A 19,451-nucleotide genomic window follows, 5' to 3' on the forward strand; every position below is an offset into this window, starting at 1 on the left:
TTTAACCGTAATGCCTCCCATTATGGTGGAGACCTTGTGTTTTAGTGGAGTATAAGTATTCCCTTTGGTATACTTGACCATTGTGTACCTTTTTACATGTTGGGTACCATGAGGGAAAATACTCCTTGACCTCTGTAGTACCTTGTAAATTGGGATATGATTAGCTTTGTCGTAGTATACATAACCTGGAGATTGCCTCTAAAATCATACAGTTACTCAAGTAGAGTTGGAAGGGAGCCTTAGAAGTCAGGAGACTGAGGCCCTCAGAGAGCAGATTCAGTTAGAGGTCTTGTTGCCAATGGATGGGAAGGCCTGGACGCGGTCCCACATCATTTCACCCCCACCAAGTCTCTTTACTTCTGGTGGTTTGAAATGATGGTTTTGTGGGGCGCTTGGGTGGCTCAGTGTGTTAAGCCGCTGCCTTCGGCTCAGGTCATGATCTCGGAGTCCTGGGATCGAGTCCCGCATCGGGCTCTCTGCTCAGCAGGGAGCCTGCTTCCTCCTGTCTCTCTGCCTGCCTCTCTGCCTGCCTCTCTGCCTGCTTGTGATCTCTCTCTGTCAAATAAATAAATAAAATCTTTAAAAAAAAAAAAAAAAAAGAAATGATGGTTTTGTTTTGGCATCTCTTGAGGTCCTGCTGAGGAAGCTTTGCAAATACTACCTTTTTCCTGATATCAAAAAGGAATGCCATCTGTTAGAATGTTAGTGTACCTGAGTGTGAATAAGAATGTAAAAAATACTTTGTGGGTTTTTGAAATTTTAAATTTATTTATTTAAGAAACAGAGAGCCTGTGAGTTAGGGGAGGGCCAAAGGGAGGGGGAGAAGGAGAGAATCTCTAGCAGACTCCATGCTAAGTGTGGAGCATGACGCTGGGCCAGATCTCAGCACCCAGAGATCATCACCTGAGCCAAAATCGAGAGTCAGCTGCTTACCTGAATGAGTGCCCTGGGCTTTGAAATGGTGAAGATTTTTGTCCTTATCTACAAGACTGAGTTTTACCACAGAATTTGTTGCCCACCGTGGAGCTGAACATTTAATGGCACCAGCGCCTTTGCTATTAGGAAGTTTTCTTCAAAGAGCAGGAGATTGGAGCTCATTTTCCACATGGTGCTTTTAAATATGCTCCATATTAAATAGGTTCGACTTTGAACTTAGGCGGCAACATCAGCTCAGTGCAGTTCAGTTGAACAGCTGATGATGCGGAATGTTCTCCTCGCAAGGTGGGGAAATGGCACAAGGAGAGGTGAGCCGAATGAAATAAATGGCTTTGGAAATCTCTCTCTCTCTCTCTTTTTACTCAAATAATAACATGCTCTAAGCTGTTAAAGTTTTTGTTTTGTTTTCTCATCCTAGTCAAAGAATAAAACCTTTTTTTTCAGAGGCAGGTTATTTTAACTCCCTTCTCTGTGCTGCCTGGGACATTTGGATGCCCATCAAATAGTGACAGAAATGCGGTAGCCCTGTCGGTAGCCCCCATTATGAGATAACTTCGGGCATCTTTGCTTGTGAGGAGCAGAAGCATACAGAAGCTTGCATCAGAGCAGGGTGTTTATGTTGTGGCTGCTGGAAGCAAAGGGAAAGGCAAGCACAAGCAGGCCTCAGGCAGGGGACACCAGGGCGCTGTGGGGTGCTTTGCATCACCAGGATTCTGTTGTTAACATGACCATACTTCTGGTTCAGCTCCATCTCTGTGGAGGGCTCAGTGTAGCCTGGAGGCTGGTTCATCTGGGGTCCTACGTGGAGGCAGTTGGCATGAAGCAGCAGAACCATGTGGTACCTCAGTTAGCCCCAGAGGGACAATGGCTAGGAGTTTGTCTTCAGAGGAGATGCGGGCTGCAGGGAAATGTTGGACCTCCGGCAGGAGGCTTGCTGTGGAGCAAGACCAAGTTGTTAGGCACTTGTTGGCAGCTCTTACTAAACCTCTGTTCTCATAGGTTGGTCTTACTGAAAATGAGATGGGTATTTTCTACATATATCTGAAAGGTGAATGTAAATACACTTGCCTTACAGTAAAGTTCGAGAAATTCAGCAAATTATCAACCTAGGAAATATGTCCAAAAAGGCATAAATGAAATAATAGAAAATTTCAAATAGAGTTACTTCTTTCCATATATATGTTTCTCTACTACTTATATGTTCTTTACTCTTTCCTCACCGCCTTTTTATTTATTCATTTTTTAGTAGAAGTTGAGCAGTAGGTTGGATCTTTTATCAAGCACTATTGGAATGGCTAAATAGAGTGTAAGAGAATGTCACATTTGGCCTGCTGTCTGCATGGCCTGAGGGTCCTATTTTATTTAAGTGACAGGTTCCCTGAAGCTACTGCAGCAGTCCCCCATTTCCTCTGGGGAATAAGTTCTAGGATTCCCTCTAGTGCATGCCCTATATATGCCATGTGTTTTCCTATACATACATACCTGTGGTAAAGTTTTACTTATAAATTAGGCACAGTTGGTGATTAACAATGATGACTGATAATAAGATAGAACAATTTTAACATATACTACAGTGAGAATAATGTGAATATGGTGTCTTTCTCTCTCTCTCTCAGAATTCTTTATTGTACTATACTCACCCATCTTGTGATGCTGAAAGCTGATAAAATGCCTATAAGAGATGAAGTGAGGCGAGTGACATAGGCATTGTGACCTGGTGTTAGGCTACTATTGACCTACTATTGACATGTCAGAAGGAGAATCATTTGTTTCCAGACTGCCTTTGACCATGGGTAACTGAAGCCATGGAAAGCAAAACCATGGATAAGGGGGAACTACTGTATTTAAACTTCTCCTTTAGCGGTCTAACAGAATTGTTGCAGCCTAGAAATCAGATGCAAGGTCAGTGTAGACGCTGTCCCAAGCTAACCATGGTGATGACTCTGAAAGCGTCAGCCAAGAGGATCCTACAAGCTTTGGACCCATTGCTGAATACAAATTTAAACCCCTTCTGCCAACACACATTACCTTAAACTTAGCCAAGTTGAAGTTCATCCGCCATTATCTGCCCAAACCCATATTAAGACCATCTGGAGCTCCCTAACGCCCTTTATGGTTTTCCTATCCAAAACAAACAGTGTTATCGTTAAACATGGCCAACTTACTGTCTTTTTCACTTCCAAATCATTAATAAATACATCTATCCAATAATATTAGCCCATAAACAGGCTCCAGGGTTGTTCCCTGTTGACCTTTTCAGTGGGAGACTTTTCACTGTAATTTTTCTTTCTCATCATCTAACCAATCCATGACCATATGTGAATCCTTGGTCCAGAGACATTCAAGGAAGAGCTTGTGCACATTGTAGCTCCTCAAGGCAGGGGTGTGGGGAGTTAATTGAGAAGTGCAGGATCTGGAACCAGGTAAGTAAATGCAGATATTAATTTGGTATTCAAAATAGATTTGCTTTTTATGTTGCTTTTGACTCTGGAGCAGTTATATGTGTCCTAAGAGGTCAACGTCATAGAAACAAGAAATAATCAAAAGAAAGCATAGCTGAGGACACACTAAGCAGTGTTCTAATTGAATTTAGAGCCACTTAACAGTTTAGATTGTTGGGTTCTTCACTGGGAAAACTAATAAATTAACTATGGACTGCAAATAGTTGGTTAGTTTATTGATTATTGCTGTAATTACTGACTGGGCTTCTTATAATGGGGTATGCTTGCAATATTGACTGAGCAGGAATCTGAAAATTTTATCATTAGTAGGAAAAAACCAGCATGCTTTTTCCTTATAAGTAGAAATACTGTACTAAGTCTGTTAGGAGGCATGTTAAGGAGAGGTTTAGGAAACTGTCCTGTTTTATGTCTAGAAGCATAATACATAAACCTGAATTGATGCAGTATGGTATGTAAGACTTGCCAGAGTCAGAAGGAATGAGCCATGAGAGTAGTTACCTTATTTCCATCAGCTCTTACCTGCCTCCTTCCCTTAAATATTTGTGGAACACTATCATGTGTAAGGGTCAGTGCTGGGCACTATACAGCAGTGATGTCTTGGGTTTTTAGGGACACAGGTCTTTTTGAAAAGGTGAGGAAAGCTGTTTATTCTTTCCCCAGAAAATTCACACAACACAATGTTTCACATGTAATTTCAGGAATTTGAAAGCTCTCCTAAGACTCATAGAGACTCCAGTTTAATACCTCTGCCCTACAAGATAATAAAATACACAAGACAGGGCCCCTGCCCTTGATGAACTTCCAGAAGAAAGATAGACAATGTGTTCCTTATCATACCCTTTTAATTACTTTATTGTTTGTAGTACTGTAATAATTGAGGGAATGGGAGGGAATACTGAGTCTTGATAAACAGTTAAATTCGACCTCTGTATTTGGTCTAAAAGTGATCTTATTTAGGGGTTTCTATATTACCCTATTGTTATGAACCTTTCTCTACGATGTAATGTTGGGAAGTGGGAGATTCATAGCCCTGTGCCCTGTTTCAAGATTTTTTTTTCAAGTACTTTATAGAAGATTTCCCATATACCAGCTCCTTTGATTTTGATCTTTTTAATACCTTTATGAGCAAGGCAGGTATTTTCCCCAATTTTTTTTTAAAGTAAGCTCCATGGGCAGTGTGGAGCCCAGTGCAGGGCTTGAACTCACAACCCTGAGATCAAGACCTGAGCTGAGATCAAGAGTCAGACAGTTAACCTACTGAGCCACCCAGGTGTCCCTATATTCCTCATTTTTATAGTGGAGACTACTGAGGCACAAATTGCATACCTTTCTCAAGGTCATAGAGCTAGTAAATGTAGAACTAGGACCTGAGATCACTCATACATTGATGTGCTCAGTTGTTGGTACAGCAGTTTTATACAGTTAAATATTTATGGGATAGTCAAGTGCTGTGCTGATTGGCACAGGCACAGTGAACATATAGTTCATTCTTTAAAGGAGCCCGTGGTCCGCTCAGGGAGATTAACAAAGAAGCCATCAGTGTTCATTGTGGGAGGATCTGAAAACTCATAATTACCAAGCAGAGTGATAAATACTATAATATGCTTAAACATTAGGTGCTCTGTGAGCATAAGTAGGAGCTCCTGGTGTAGCTTTGGAGACAGAGAAGGCTTCCTGAAGAGCGTAGTGTCTAAATGGAGTAAGGTAGGACAAAGGGACTGGGAAGGATGTTTTGGGCAGAGAGAAGAGTATGTCTGAGCTCTTGTGTAAGGATGACTGGTACGTTCAGGAGGCGCTCCCTGTGATTCAGTGTGGCATGGACAGGGAGGCAGGAGAGGGTATGTGACGAGGTTGGGAAGGAATGTAGACTAGATCATGGAGGGCCCTCGCTTGAAGGAACTGAGAAGCTGGAAAGATGTGGAGTTAATAAAACTGATGATCGATTGAATGTGGGAAAGAAGGAAAGAGGGGGTGTTTGGCTTCCTTCCAGCTTTCTGGCTTGGGAAACTAGGTCATTGTGATGTCATTCACTGAGACAGTGAGCCTGGATGGCGGAAGATGGGTCTAGGGCATGAGGGGGCGGTGTGAGAGGTAGAGACTTGTTGAATTTGAGGGGCCTCTGGACAACCAGTTGGGTATGTTCCGAATCTTAGGTGAGAAATCTGGGTTGGAAATAAAGATTTGTGATTCATCAGCTCCTAATTAGTCTCAATGACTCCTCTGGTAATTGAAACCTTTGGAGTGGCTGAAGTTAACTCAAGGAGAGTATAAAATAAGAAGAGAAGGTTGATGAAAAACCATGGGGAGCTCTAACACATAAAGGAGGGGTGAGGAAAGAACCACTTACAGGAAACTGCTTAGACTGGTCAGAGAGGGAGGAGGAAAACCAGAGCTGGGTGCCGAAGAAGGAGGGAGAGGTCACTCATCGGTGCGGTGCATCCGTAGTCTGTGAATGATCGGTGACATGGCCTGACCAGTCATACCCGGGTATGACTGAAGAAGCCACACTCCCACCCCCTCAGCAGGCTGCCTGGTAGCCTGGTTTATGTGAATGTTTTGAGGTCTGAGAAATAAGAGATAACTTACCTTTTGACTCTTAAACAGTAAACATACATTTTATGTATGGACTAGAATGAAAGAAGTAATTTTTGGCGGGGGGGGGGGGGGGATTCACTGATAAACCATTGGCTTCATCTGTGAATGACCCTTGCAGAACGGAATAGGGTTGCGAGAAATTAAATGAATAAACATGAATAGCTTCTAGTGAAATGAGTACACAGTCGGTGGTCAATAAGTAGCCATGTGTGTGCGTGTATCTCTCTCCGTCTCTCGTTTCTCTCTCTCTTAACAGAGAATTTGCGCCTTGTAAAATTAAACTGTGCTGTTTTAGAACTCAAGTCTTTTATGTGGCACATTTCCATGAAGAAAAAAATGTAATTATTGATTGAATTGTGCTGTTAGAATTAGGTTCATAACAAATAGGAACACTGTTTGATAAGCTTGCAAACAAAACAAACCGAGAATTGTACTTGCTATCCCCTCGTTGAATCTGGCCCTCTGTTTCAAATTAATTAGATTTTTGGATAACTGTGCTAAACTTTGTCACATCCTTATTAAAATTGTTTAAGGATTTTGAAGAACATCTCAGAGGGACTCTGAAACTAATCTGAGTCTGGTACTGGAGATTCCATTAGCAATCACAAAACTGATTAATCTTTTACTCAGTTAGCTTATTGATTATTGCTGCAATTACTCCGTGTAACGGATTCTGCCAGGAATACCAGCGGAAAACACATTTTGTAACTGCTGCTGATGTATTCAGTATGAGCACAATAGTTTGTGCTTTTTGTACCTAACTATTTTTGTATTTTGAAATGTGGGCAGACTTCTATTCAGAAAGTGCTGTTGTTCTAGCGGTAGGAGGCTCACTTTTTAATTTCTCAAGCACCAGTAAGGCATTGCAGTTTACAAAGTGCCTTCCCAAACAGCGCCGCTGCGGGTAGATTTCATGGCAACCCTATGTAATAGACTAGCTCGCTTCCCTCTCATTTGGAGGAGGCTGGGGCTTGGTGAGGATCAATGGCTACGTAATAAGTGGCAGAATCAGAAGTAGGCCCCGTCTCAGTCAGGAAATAGTTATTGAACACCTACTGTGTGCAGGGCTCCGTGTTCAGGATAATAAAAGCCGGGATAGGGTCATAGAGATTGTGTTCGGGCAGTCGTTTGGATAGCTTCAGATTATGGCCCCATTAATGTTATCATGTCACTTTGTCACTTTGCTGTGCAAGCCATGTAAAGTGTCTTGGCATACAGGATTGAGGTTTTTGTTTGTTTTCTTCAGTTTGTTTTGGGCTAGTGAAAGTCACTATTGCTTATTTGATCACTATTTAGAACAAAATCAGGAAGGCTCTGTCTAAAGGGAGAATTTCTAGGACATGTGCTGCTGAAGTGAGCCCTAAAGGGAGAATTTCTGAAAACACTGAGTCTACCTGGGTCGAGAAGCAGCTTGCTCCATGGCTCTGAGGCGAGCTCCCGTCCCTCCCGTGAGTCTCCTGGTGCTGTTCTGGCTCTGTAGCATCTTCATTTCACAGGAGTAACCCAAGGGGCAGCCAGTGTTTCCTTGCTGAGCTTGGGTGCTAGGGAACGGCCAGTCCTCAGGCTTGCACTCTGGGGTCCTCTAACTCCCCAAGTCCCTTGCTTGTGTCCACGGGTGACACAGGCCTGTGGCCTGTCAGGACTGCTCTGTGCCAGGAAAGACCCGTGGCCCCGCGCTGTATCCTTATTCCTCAGAGAACGCTACGTATGCGGCAGCCCGAGCTCCTGGGTCTTGTCCCTCACTGGCAGCCCGCCACCCCTCACAGGACCTGCTCCTGAGTCACCTGCCTAGGGTGGGCCCAAGCCCTGGGCTTATTAATTACCACCCTTTGCAGTGTGTTTCTGATGCAGAATTACTTTACCACAAGATTCTCTGCTAATACAGACAGAGATCAAGCCCAGTATTTCAGCAGGAAAAAAAAATGTCCCTTGGGTTTGGAAGAATTGGAGAAAGCAAAAAACAAATGCTAACTACTCGCTTTAGAGATACTGGCAAGGGGCACACTTAATATCATTAGTGTGCCCGTGTAAATGGTAGCATAAAAAGATGGTTATAGATGACTAAAAAAAATATGTACAATGTTTATAAAAGCATATATAGTTTGCCAGTTGATTTGGCACAGATCTGAAATGAAAGGGAAACTATATTCATTTATTTATTTATTTAGTGAGGTAAATAAATAAAGTTGGAAAACAGGTCAATTTCATGCATGCAAGGTTTTATAGTAGGAAAAAAATGCATTGCACCTGTTCTGACCCTTTACATTTGAGGTTATTTGTTTTCAAACTTGACCCCAAGCACCAGTTTCAGACAACTCTATAATTAATCTGTTAGATAAAGCATAAGGATATTTTATTTGTTTTGGTTTCTAGGACTGCAGTGAAGTAGTGACTGAAATGACTAACTTATTGTACATAGCAGTTAATTAAAGAAAAGCATTAACTATAGGAGAACGCCACCACTGCTGTTGTCTTGTATCAGTATAAAAAGGCAGTAATTTTTTTGACAGCCACTGATTGGAAAGTTGCTTGCAGCCTTCCAGAACCAAGGGGGTACATGCTGTGGATCAATAACCGGCAAATTTCCCATTAAAAAGAATACCTGAGCAATGTTCCAAATAGCCACTGGCATCTTAATTTTCCACGGAAACCTCAAATACTTGTGAGCCGAGGACAAGTCATTTTCGGACAATTTTTCCAGACTACTTGTTAACAGTTATTGCTGTCCCAAAAGGTTGACAGCCTACATGATGGATATTTCATTTACTTGTCATCACTGTTTGAGTAATGGCGAGCGGTATATTTCTGTGGTTTTAAGGAATATAGTCTCCTGAAAGACATTCGGCTTAGTATGTGCTCCAGAGTGTGTGTCACATGTGTTTATGCTGTATGTATATAAGCTTCTACATCCACAGAAGGATAGGATCAGTTTTCTTTACAGTTTGGAGGCCCTTGGAGAGCAGGTTACACTTGTATCCATCCATAGCTATCAAAATCCACTTGATTTGTTTTTAGGATAAAGAGCCTTGGATTGTTAACTTGTGATTCCCAAGATGATGTAGAATTACATGGCTCCCCTTTATTTCTAAAAACAAACAAACCCATGATTTTGTAATAATTTTAAGATGCATAAAGGCCTTAGGAAGATGTCTGTCTGTATCTTCTAAAAACGTCTTTTTTGGAGTGTCAGCAAATAATGATTATCAAGGAAGAATTTCCAAAAAGGTGGCAGTTCCATAATATGTGTGTGTGTGAAATATAGAAATAGCAAGAATTAAAGGAGAGTTCCACTCTGTGTGTTACAACGCCTCAAAACACAACATTGGTGGTTTTCAGCGTTGATGTTTTTCCACCAAGAGCATCACTTTGTCAAGTGTTAAAAGAAGTGAGGACACAAAATCCATCTCCAAGTTAGGTGGACATACGGTCACCACTTAGATTTATTAACTTAGGCTGTTAAGGAAAAATGGGTGTCAGGCCATAATACAACCTGGTGAATGAATTTGTGTTTATGAAGGAGTATAAAAGCCTTTTCATTTGGAACTAATTTTTTGTGTCCAGAATTTTATTTTATTTTTTAAAGATTTTTAATTATTTATTTATTTGACAGACAGAGATCACAAGTAGGCAGAGAGACAGGCAGAGAGAGAGGAGGAAGCAGGCTCCCTGCTGAGCAGAGAGCCCAATGCCGGGCTCCATCCTAGGACCCTGGGGTCATGACCTGAGCCGAAGGCAGAGGCTTTAACCCACTGAGCCACCTAGGTGCCCCATGTGTCCAGAATTTTAAAATGACATTTGTTTTATACTAATATGTGTTGATAAAAGTGAAGCATAAAAGGTATTTGCTTAAAACTGAGCCAAATTTCAGGGCGCCTGGGTGGCTCAGTGGGTTGAAGCCTCTGCTTTTGGCTCAGGTCATGACCCCAGGGTCCTGGGATCGAGCCCCACATCGGGCTCTCTGCTCGGCGGGGAGCCTGCTTCCTCCTCTCTCTGTGCCTGCCTCTCTGCCTGCTTGTGATCTCTGTCTGTCAAATAAATAAATAAAATATTTAAAAAACAAAACAAAAACTGAGCCAGCTTTCTATCATATTAATCCTGTCGTCTTTGGATGGATATCTTGTTTGCTTGTCCCACAGTCTCTATAGTTTAGATTTCCATTATCTGTACATTTTATACACAAATACGTATAATATTTGATCTACTACCTGGCACATAGGTCCAAGCTAAAGGCAAGGTGTCTTCCAGAGAAAAGAACAAGAGGCAATTTGAGAAATTTCCACTAAAAAGCTTTGTGTCATTTTTAATACATGTCATTTGCAAAATATTTCTCGAGATTAAATACTGAATTCCTAATCACCATTTTTACTTTTAAAGATAAATGACAGTGTGGAGGGTAAACATTATACTGGACTTTCAATCCTGCTTATTCATTATAGTCATTTTTATGTGCAAATAGGAAAAAAGTATTCTCGAGGCTGATATGTATATACCAGCAATTTACAGAAGTACTATGAGTTAAACAGCCCATAAGTGTCTGTTCCAGTATTCATACATTACTGAGTAATCTCTTTCTATAATCTCTTTGCAGTATTATTCCACAGTAATGGAACAGCAAGTAAATGGACAGTTAATAGAGCCTCTGCAGATATTTCCGAGAGGTAATGTTGAACAAATTCTAATCAACAATGATTATTTCAGTAAACTGTTTCATCAACAGTTATGTTTTCCAAAGGTTTAAATGCACATAACATGATGTTTAGCTCTTAATTTGAAAAAACAAAAGAAGTATTCATTATCGTGGGGATTGCAGGCTATATTATAGTTATGGCAGATAAAATATCTAATTTACTAGAGTAAATTAAACTAACTAGATTGTTTTTTGTTTTTGAAGTACATACTTACATTGGCTTAAAGAACTCTTTGGGGGTCCACATGGTTTCTAAACCAAGGCAAATGAATGACTTTAATTTTGGATATTTATAAATTGTGGCTCCTGATGGGAGCCAAAGCTGCTGTTGAGGAGAAAGCGATCAGCTGGTACAGAAGCAAAGATTTGCTGCAGGGTTTTAGGGGAGAATTGGTAGTGTTTGGTGCTTGGTTTTTGGGGGGTGGCATTTTCCAGATGACGGAGAATCTTCATAAATGGGAATTTAATTGTTAAGTCTCCAGAAATATTCGATGGTGAGGGTAAGTTTTGGTGAATCACCTAGTCAAATAATGGTCCTTTTCCCTTTTAGGTGGGCAGAACTAGCATTGTGTCAGACACAATTGATCAACTGTACATGAATGTTCCCTCAAAATTTGAAGAATAGTAAAAAAAGAACAACTTAATTGACCATGTAATATAAGCTGTTAAGTCTTTCCCTCACTATACATTGTCCCACATGGAATTCATATTTTCTAACTGATGGAGCAGATAAGGAAATGTTGTAACTTTTCTAGAAATAACTTAATTGAAATCATTAAAAGTTAAACTTACCTTTGTTAACAGATACTGTACAAATAATCATGGTATGGGTTTTTCAATTAAACGTTCTAGACTTTCATTGCCTTTAACACTCTGAGGTTGAGTGGCTCAATTAACCAGTAGACTCTTATTTATGCTGATCAAGTCTCCAAGGGCAGCTGATTCGGTTAGCCTGCAAGAAGGTCTGGGTTCAAGAGTAATGCCTTTCTAGCATTAAGGTGGGCAGTGCAATTGGGAGTACTTATATAATAATAATGTATTAAAGACTTAAGTAAGTCAATAAAATTGGGCCATTGATAGTGTGTCTGAAACAAATGTTATGATTAATCCGATTCTCTTGTATGTGAAGACTAAAAACTAAAATAGAAAAAGAAAAAGAGAAAAGCAAATGTAGAAAAGCAAATGTTGCCATTTTTGTGCATTAGGCCAATAATAAGAGATGGAGATCATTTCGCGTTATCTTCAGTGATGGGAGAATTTGGGCAAGTTTCAAAATTGTTTCTCCACAAAGAATACTTTTTTTTCTTTTGCCAGCTGAAAATTTTAATTCATTGTTTCCCTACTTGACTTCATAACTCTTTTGTTGTAGCAAAATATGCTAGTTTCTAATATGACCTGGAAAATTATAGTTCTGATGTTGTGGGTCTTTGTGGTCCCCCCGCCCCTGCCCCTGCCCCAGTAAAAGATTTACTTCCCTTCATCCAAAAATCTTTCCAGGATTTTTTTTTCTTTTTTCTTTTATTTCGTGAGCAGTCCTTTGCAGTCTTATTGTCCACACCATTGTGCTGCCTCTCATGGCAGTAGTGACCATTTATTAATGCTCTGTAGGCATTAATATTGCTTTAACTGTTTTCATTTCTCATTCTCCTGACATTTCTGCCTATTCAGCATTACTGATTCCATGGTATAGATGAGAATCTGCAGGTTCAGAGAGGTTAAGTAACCTCAGAGTCCACAACAGCCTGTAAGTGGTTAGAATACCCTTTGAGTAAGAATTTTGTTTAAGTCATAATTTGCTTAAAGTGGAAGTGCATTTAAATGAAAATATCCATGGAGTGTGCTTGGGGGTAGACTGGAGGGGTTGGTAGAAGTGCAAAGAACAGTATGTTGCAGGGAGAAGATACTTAAAAGAAGATGGTATATGAGATGTGATCATCACATGTGGTCCTAGTACAGACTGTTAGGCTCCCATAAATTATTAAATAAAGTTCTTTCAAGCCAGACTTGAATTTTTTAAAATATGAGACTCAGCCCCCTGTCTCTGTGGTTTCTTGGATGCTATTGAACAACCATTCTTATTTTATTTATTTATTCATTTTTAAAGATTTATTTATTTATTTTAGAGGGAGAGAGCGAGCGTGAGCGTGCGCTTGCATGTGTGAGTGGAGGGAGGGGCAGGGAAGAGGGAGAGAAGCAGACTCCACGCTGAGCATGGAGCCAAGTGGATGCGGGGCTCTATCTCGCAACCCTGAGATCATGACCTGAGCCAAAATCAAGAGTCAGATGCTCAACTGACTGAACCACCCAGGCACTCCTGTATAACTCTTTTTAGTTTTTTTAATAGTCTTTCTTTGGGCTTACTTACCTATATTTTATGTATGTAAATGAGATTATGTGCACTTATAACGAGGATATAGATAGACATATTGGGCAGGCTGCCCGGGTTAATACCTATTTGGTTAGAGGCCCCCAGACCTTAGTTTCTCTGGTCAGGCCCCAGGCTGAAAAGAATCTCTAGACTGAACAAGTGAGAAAGGTAGGAGAACATGATTTTATTTGAAAGTTGGTGTTCTCCTCATTCAGGTAAGACAGTTGCCTTGGATGGTAACTCCCAGCTCATGCCTGTGCGCTCTGTAGTTAAGAGATATGTTACATATTAATAAGGATGAAAATTTATTAGCTTTATGTACCTTCTGACTCCATAACTTTAGGAAATGTGAGGTTACTAGGTGTTTTGAATATTGTGTAGATTTCTAGTCATAAAGGTTTGAGAAGCCAATTGAGTAATGAGGCAGATGTTAAGGTAAGAGGTAAGAGTTGATGCCTGTCTCTAATTCCTTGGTTAGCCACTTTTTTATTAATGGAGTTTATGAATGTACTGGGTACTTAAGTGGAAATACTCTGAAGTGTTGTCTTAGGAAGTATTAATGGTCCCTCAAGGACCAGGCATCAAATATATGTGACTTTGATTTTGTTCAAAACGTTAATTTCCATTTTACAGAAAGAAGATTTGGGGTCCTAATTTTAATGTACTTTAGGGAAAATAAGAGTTCTTTGTTTAGGTTTAGATGTATTTTCTAGGAAAATAATGATAAATTTAAATATACCCAAAATATACAAATTAAAGCAACTGATATGCTTGTAATTATTACCCACGTCTTCTCTTTATTAAACAGTTTTATTTCTTGTTGTCCGAAACAGAGGAAGAATACATGTACATCTGAGAGAGGAGAAAAAAATCAAATATATTCTTCCCCAAACAATCAATCACAATTGATAGTCCCTTAACATACAATCTGTAGGGCACTGTAGTTTTCAGATGGAAGCAGCCTATAAAATGGGCAGGACACATTTTTATTTTTAACACATGATGAAGAAGCATTTGCTGAATTGGAAAAGTACTACCCTGTAACTCAGGGTGGTGTCAGGAAATTAATATTATTTTTCCTGGCATGGTTTTATCTTTAGACTTAAATATTAGATGTCAAGATTTACAAAAAAAAGTAGTAAAATTAGTGATATCTCTGTATTTTAATAAATTTGACTACTTATTGCTGTGCAAACTGGTATTCAAACTTGAATATTCCATTTTAAAATCTCTAACCATCTTTCTGGCATTAAAAGATTTCTGCTACTACCCACCCCCCCCAAAAAAACCCTAGCTATTTTTAAAGTAGTTTAAGTGATAGCAGATATACAATGTAATAGAGTTGAGGAAAGATTGCAGAAATTTGAGTTATGAAAGGAATCTAATCATTTTAGCTCAGTTAACTTGATTTTTATATGTTTTAAGCAGAAATTGGAATTTATATGAGGTGGTGTCAGAAAGCTCTTTGCATTTATAAATGCTCACTCCTGCAAGTTAAAAACCCTGGTTCATAATTCCCACTTTGGGTCTTGGGAGCCACTTTTCAATCATTTCTCTCTGCTAATTTTGGTGTCACCCTCATTTCTTTTTAAACGATTCATTTTGAGCAAATTTGTAAATGGCCCTGATGCGTTCTACAATTTAGTCAATTACTGTTTCAGCCTGCAAGCCTCCTGGGGAACGGAACATACATGGCCTGAAGGTACGAATTTCAATAATTGTTTCAGTAAAGTTAGATGGATTTGTAATGCTGTGTTCCACTTATTGAAATGTCAAATAAAACTGCACTTTCTCAAGCTCTGACAAGCGATTCCTTTTTTTTTTTTTTTTTTTTTTAAACGGGATGTGGAGGGGGATTCATCTGTAGTATTTGCTCAGTATGTGTACATATTTGAATAGAAGGGGTTTGGTGCCGTATTTTTTTTTTTTTATTATTATTTGGAATTTTTTTGTTGGTCCATTTCTTCAGGATGATTCTAGGTACTGGTGTCCACAACGATTTATTTGAATGAAAGTAGACTTCATTTCAGTGATTCATTAAGCACATAAGCATCTCGCACCCAGAATACCCACCTCTTCTTTTGACATATTTATGCTAGAAACATGTATCTCTTTAATGTCTTTTCATTGTTCTGTGTCTTTTGAATTCCGGATTTCTGCTTATAGCTTTACATTGGAAAGAAAAGCTAGCTATTGTATTAGATTCAAGCATTTTATAATTAATTATTTGGATCTCGTTTTCCAGTGAATAAGAAACATGCTAGGGTGTTCTGTTTGGCTTTGGAGCTGGAAAGATGCGAAAACTTGAGGTTCACCACTAACCTCTGGATATATTGTTAATGTTCTTTTTTGAACATATTATTTTGTATATGAAACAAAACAGAACAGTGAATTGAATTCTGTTCTGGACCATGAGTTGAAATTTTCCCATTTATCTCTCCCTTTTTTCAATGCTGTCTAAGTATTTGAATAATGACAGGAAAAATGTATTATGTAATATACGGGTTGTACAGTTCTGTAACCTATATACTGAATAGACTCCGACCGTGGGTCTGTCTAGCAACAAGCTAATTAACCTTCATAGTGAACTGAGAAATTTGTGGCAAATTATAGGTTAATTGGAACTGTGTCCTCAGAACACAAGACTGATCGAGATTCTTTTTTACCTTGTAGGTGAATACCCGGGCTGGACCCTCCCAACACGATAGCCCAGCAGTCTCCGACTCAATCCCAAGCAATAGGTGAGGGCAAGCGAGTGAAGTGTGCCTGTAAGCATGCTTATCTACAGAGTTAGGGGTGCGGAAGAGGCCTGGGGATGACCCCTCGTTTCTCTAAGACCATGCGAATGTGTATGTGGCTGAGAAGAAATTTGACTAGTTGGGTAACCATAGCTATGTGTTGACTAGAGAGAAAGGGCCTCGCTGAGGAAGATGGAATGAGACATTTTAAACTATTAATGTTGGTCTGTGGAATGGTGTTCCTTCAGTCTCCAAATTACACAGAAAATTCATTGCCTTTGACTTAAGTGCCTTTCATGCCTTGATGATCCAGTTCATAAATTGTGTAATGCTCATTATTTTTTTTCTTGCTTCCCGTCTTTTGGCAGTATCATTATCCCCTGACATCCTCACCAGAAAGAGGCAAGGGGAGAGTGAAGTAGTAAAATCTAGATTGACCAGTCACTTTGCTCTTTTTGTATCTTTGGTCATACTGAAGATTGAAGCTATTTATAGAAGGAAGATCATCTTCATTAATTCACGCTAGCAGTGCCCCACACTGGCATGGGATGCTGAACACTCAAGAGCCTTTTCAAAGTGTTCTGACAGGCCTGAAAACTTACTTCCAGATGATCCCATCCTCAGGTAGAAGGAGTGGCGTGCTTAAGTCGACAGAATTCTGGGTCCTTCTGGTTATCTGTGTGGTTATTCAGCCAGTAAACATCACATGGCCGTACTTGAAGATGACACCGTTGAGGTGATCCCCTGGATCTGAGGATTCCCATTGATGACTGAAAAGCCAGCATCCAGCTGCCCTTCCATTCTGCGCCCAGGCTTCTCTGGGTTTAGGGCTATAACCAGTATTGCCCTTTATTGGCTGAGATGGAGTTTGGGTTTCTCCTCTTCCTTCCCTGCCCCTCCTTAACCCAGAGTCTTGGTTCTTTTGCCGGGGGCTTTCCTGGGGGTAATTTAAAGTCTCTCCTTGTGGCTCTCCTTTTACTCTCCTGCCTCCTTCCCCCCGGAGTCACTTCCTCCATTGCTTTACTGCAGAGTCAGTCTGTCTACTCACCAGCTTTCCTGCAGCGAGCACACGACTTTTAAAGTGTGTTTCCTTTTTAAGCAATTTATTCTGTCTTAAAATATGCTTAGCCTGGTGATTCACCAGAGACTCATCTGTCCTGTGGGCACAAGGGGTAGATCTCTTAGTCCTCATTCTAGGGCTTGGCCCTGGCCTTGGCCCTTTGCAGCTTCTCTCCTCACGCTTGTTGGGCCTGTGAGCCGTGGCCCCAAAGTGGAGGCACTGGCCTGGGGTCACTTGTTACACTCAGCACAAGGAAGACCCAGCATTTAATTTTATCCACTCCTTTCAGAAAAGTTGTTATTCAGACAGACTCACCCTGAGCCTTGAGGAAAAATAAAGTCTTTCTCTGGTATCTTAGGTCCCGTTTCTTCGTGGTAGAAAAAGCAGGATAGAGGTGAAAAAATGGTCAGAGAAGGGGCAAGGACAACCTTTCAGTTTTCTGAGATCTAGCTTTAACAGCATGAGTAAATTAGCTTGGCTTTTAAAGAATTACTGTGTATATTCATAAAATTTGGGGTTGGACATAAATTTGAAGACTGTCTGACCTAGTGGTTCTTAGCCTTTTGTTGCAGCATCTTTGCTAGGGATGCAGCAGTCTCCCGGCTGGTGATGGTGGTTTCCTCCCATAGTGACTTCTGTTATGGGATAAGTACACTTTGAAAGAGAGCTACCATAGACTTTAATGTGCCGTCCTAGGTTGGCCATATTCTGTGTCCCATGTTGATAACTAATCAAAAGTATTTATTGAGTGCCACCTATTCAGTAGGGGCTGTCCTGTGTACTAGAAATATAAGCGTGGTCCTTATCCTCCAGAGCTTGCTATCTAATGGACATATAGGGAAAAAAAAAAAAACAAATACACAGACAGTCACACTTTGTAATTAGTGTTATGAGGGAAGCAAGCAGGTTTTGAAGGGAGAGAACACTGTGCAGGGATATGTTTAGATTTAGACAGCACGGGCAGGGTAGACTTCTTGGGTAGAGAGAGGCATTCTCTCACGGCCTGAAGGGTAAGAAGGGCCTAGCCACATCAAGAGCCAGCTGGAGCCCAGGGAGGGCTGCTGGTTGGTGGGTTGTGGATGGGAGGAGAACATTGGAGAGACAGTAGAGAAGGAGGTAGACTGGAGCCAGATGGGCATGGCCTTGTGTTTGAGTTTTCCTCTCGGCGTATTGGTGGGCCATCAGATGGCCTGCCGGACAGTGCCGTGGCCACTCTGCTTATAAAAGACCCCCTACCTTGGGGAACGAGTCCGAGAAGCGCCCATCTAATCCTGCTCTGTTTCGGTGCTTGATTCCCTACCCCTTGCCAAATGGTCATCCAGGCTCTTCCTGAATATCCCTTATAGCATGAATGCACTTTATTGGCCTTGGCAGCCTGTCCTTTTTCACAGAGCTCTGTCTTAAAACATTCTCTGTCATGAGCCAAAATGGGTCTCCTTTTAGCGCCCACTCATAAAGGTTTTGTGTGGCCCTCGAGCAGAGCTGTTCTTCTAGGGGGCTCTTCCTGTTGTCTTCCCTCCCAACAAACTTCTTGTAGATTTCCTGTCTCAGCAAATTCTCCCGCACCCACCCAGTTGCTAACTTGTCCTGCTAGAGTCCAGTGGCCCTGTCTCTGCTGAGGCAGTTCAGGCTCTGTAAATCAGTGGGGCTGCAGATGAGTAACGGCTCTCACATGGAGGCCCCCTGCCCATTCTGCCCCTTCCTACCTGACATTCTAGCTTTGCTGATGAGTGCATGGTGCCCTCCGTGGATCATGTTTTCTCTTATTCCTGGCCCTCCCTGCTTTCCTCCTTTTTTTTGTTCCCCGCTTCATCTTCAGTCTGGCCTGCCTTGGTCGTCTTTGAGGAACCACGCTGTTACTGTCTTCTGATGACAGCCCACCTTCTAGTCCATACCAGGTACCTACTCTGTGAATTTCCCTAATGCCTTGATGCCTGCTTTTGCTGTGGCCATTAGCACATTGTGTTACAATTGCTTCTGTTCCCTGGTAGATTCTCTACTCTTTGAGGGCAGTGACTGTAGCATATTCATTACTGAATTCCCAATTCCCAGTGTGATGCTTGGACATAGGAGATAGTCAGTAATGCTTGAATGAATGAGTGGATGAACAAATTTATATTCCCTCTTAGTCTTGTCTCTGAATTAAATTCTCCCAAGTCATTCAGGCCTCTCCAATACAATATTTCTTGTCCCCTCACCCATTTCCTCTTCTTTAGATGTCTCAGTGCCCCTCTTAAAGTGTCAGGGTTACAATAACATCACATTTAAATTTTAAAATGTTTTCAAAAGTGATTTTCAAATAGCCTAAGTCATTGTGACCGTTACAGATAAACAAAATATTGAGTAAACTGAGGAACAAGGAAATTACCAGAATTTTTCGTTTCTTTCTTTCTTTTTTTTTTTTTTTTAAGATTTTTATTTATTTATTTGAGAGAGAGGGTGAAAGAAATAGAGAGAGCATGAGCAGGGTAAGGGGCAGAGGGAGAAGCAGACTCCCCGCTGAGCAGGGAGCCCAGTGTGGGGCTCCATCCTAGAACCCTGGGATCATGACCTGAGCCAAAGGCAGATGCTTAACTGACTGAGCCACCCAGGTGCCCCCAGACTT

The 19,451-nt window shown here is 40.9% G+C and overlaps 1 protein-coding gene across 8 annotated transcripts in view; it reads left to right on the forward strand.

The window, feature by feature from the left end:
* Positions 1-19,451, forward strand: part of MAP2K5 (mitogen-activated protein kinase kinase 5) — a 253,962-nt gene that overhangs the window by 25,555 nt on the left and 208,956 nt on the right. For all 8 annotated transcript variants that reach the window (XM_047735597.1, XM_047735598.1, XM_047735596.1 and 5 more), the window contains exons 4-6: positions 10,582-10,651; positions 14,710-14,750; positions 15,722-15,789. In XM_047735597.1, coding sequence (XP_047591553.1) covers positions 10,582-10,651; positions 14,710-14,750; positions 15,722-15,789 — 179 coding nt within the window. The remainder of the gene's footprint in view (positions 1-10,581; positions 10,652-14,709; positions 14,751-15,721; positions 15,790-19,451) is intronic.

This window comes from Lutra lutra, chromosome 7 (assembly GCF_902655055.1).
Source record: "Lutra lutra chromosome 7, mLutLut1.2, whole genome shotgun sequence".
NCBI classification, from domain to species: domain Eukaryota; kingdom Metazoa; phylum Chordata; class Mammalia; order Carnivora; family Mustelidae; genus Lutra; species Lutra lutra.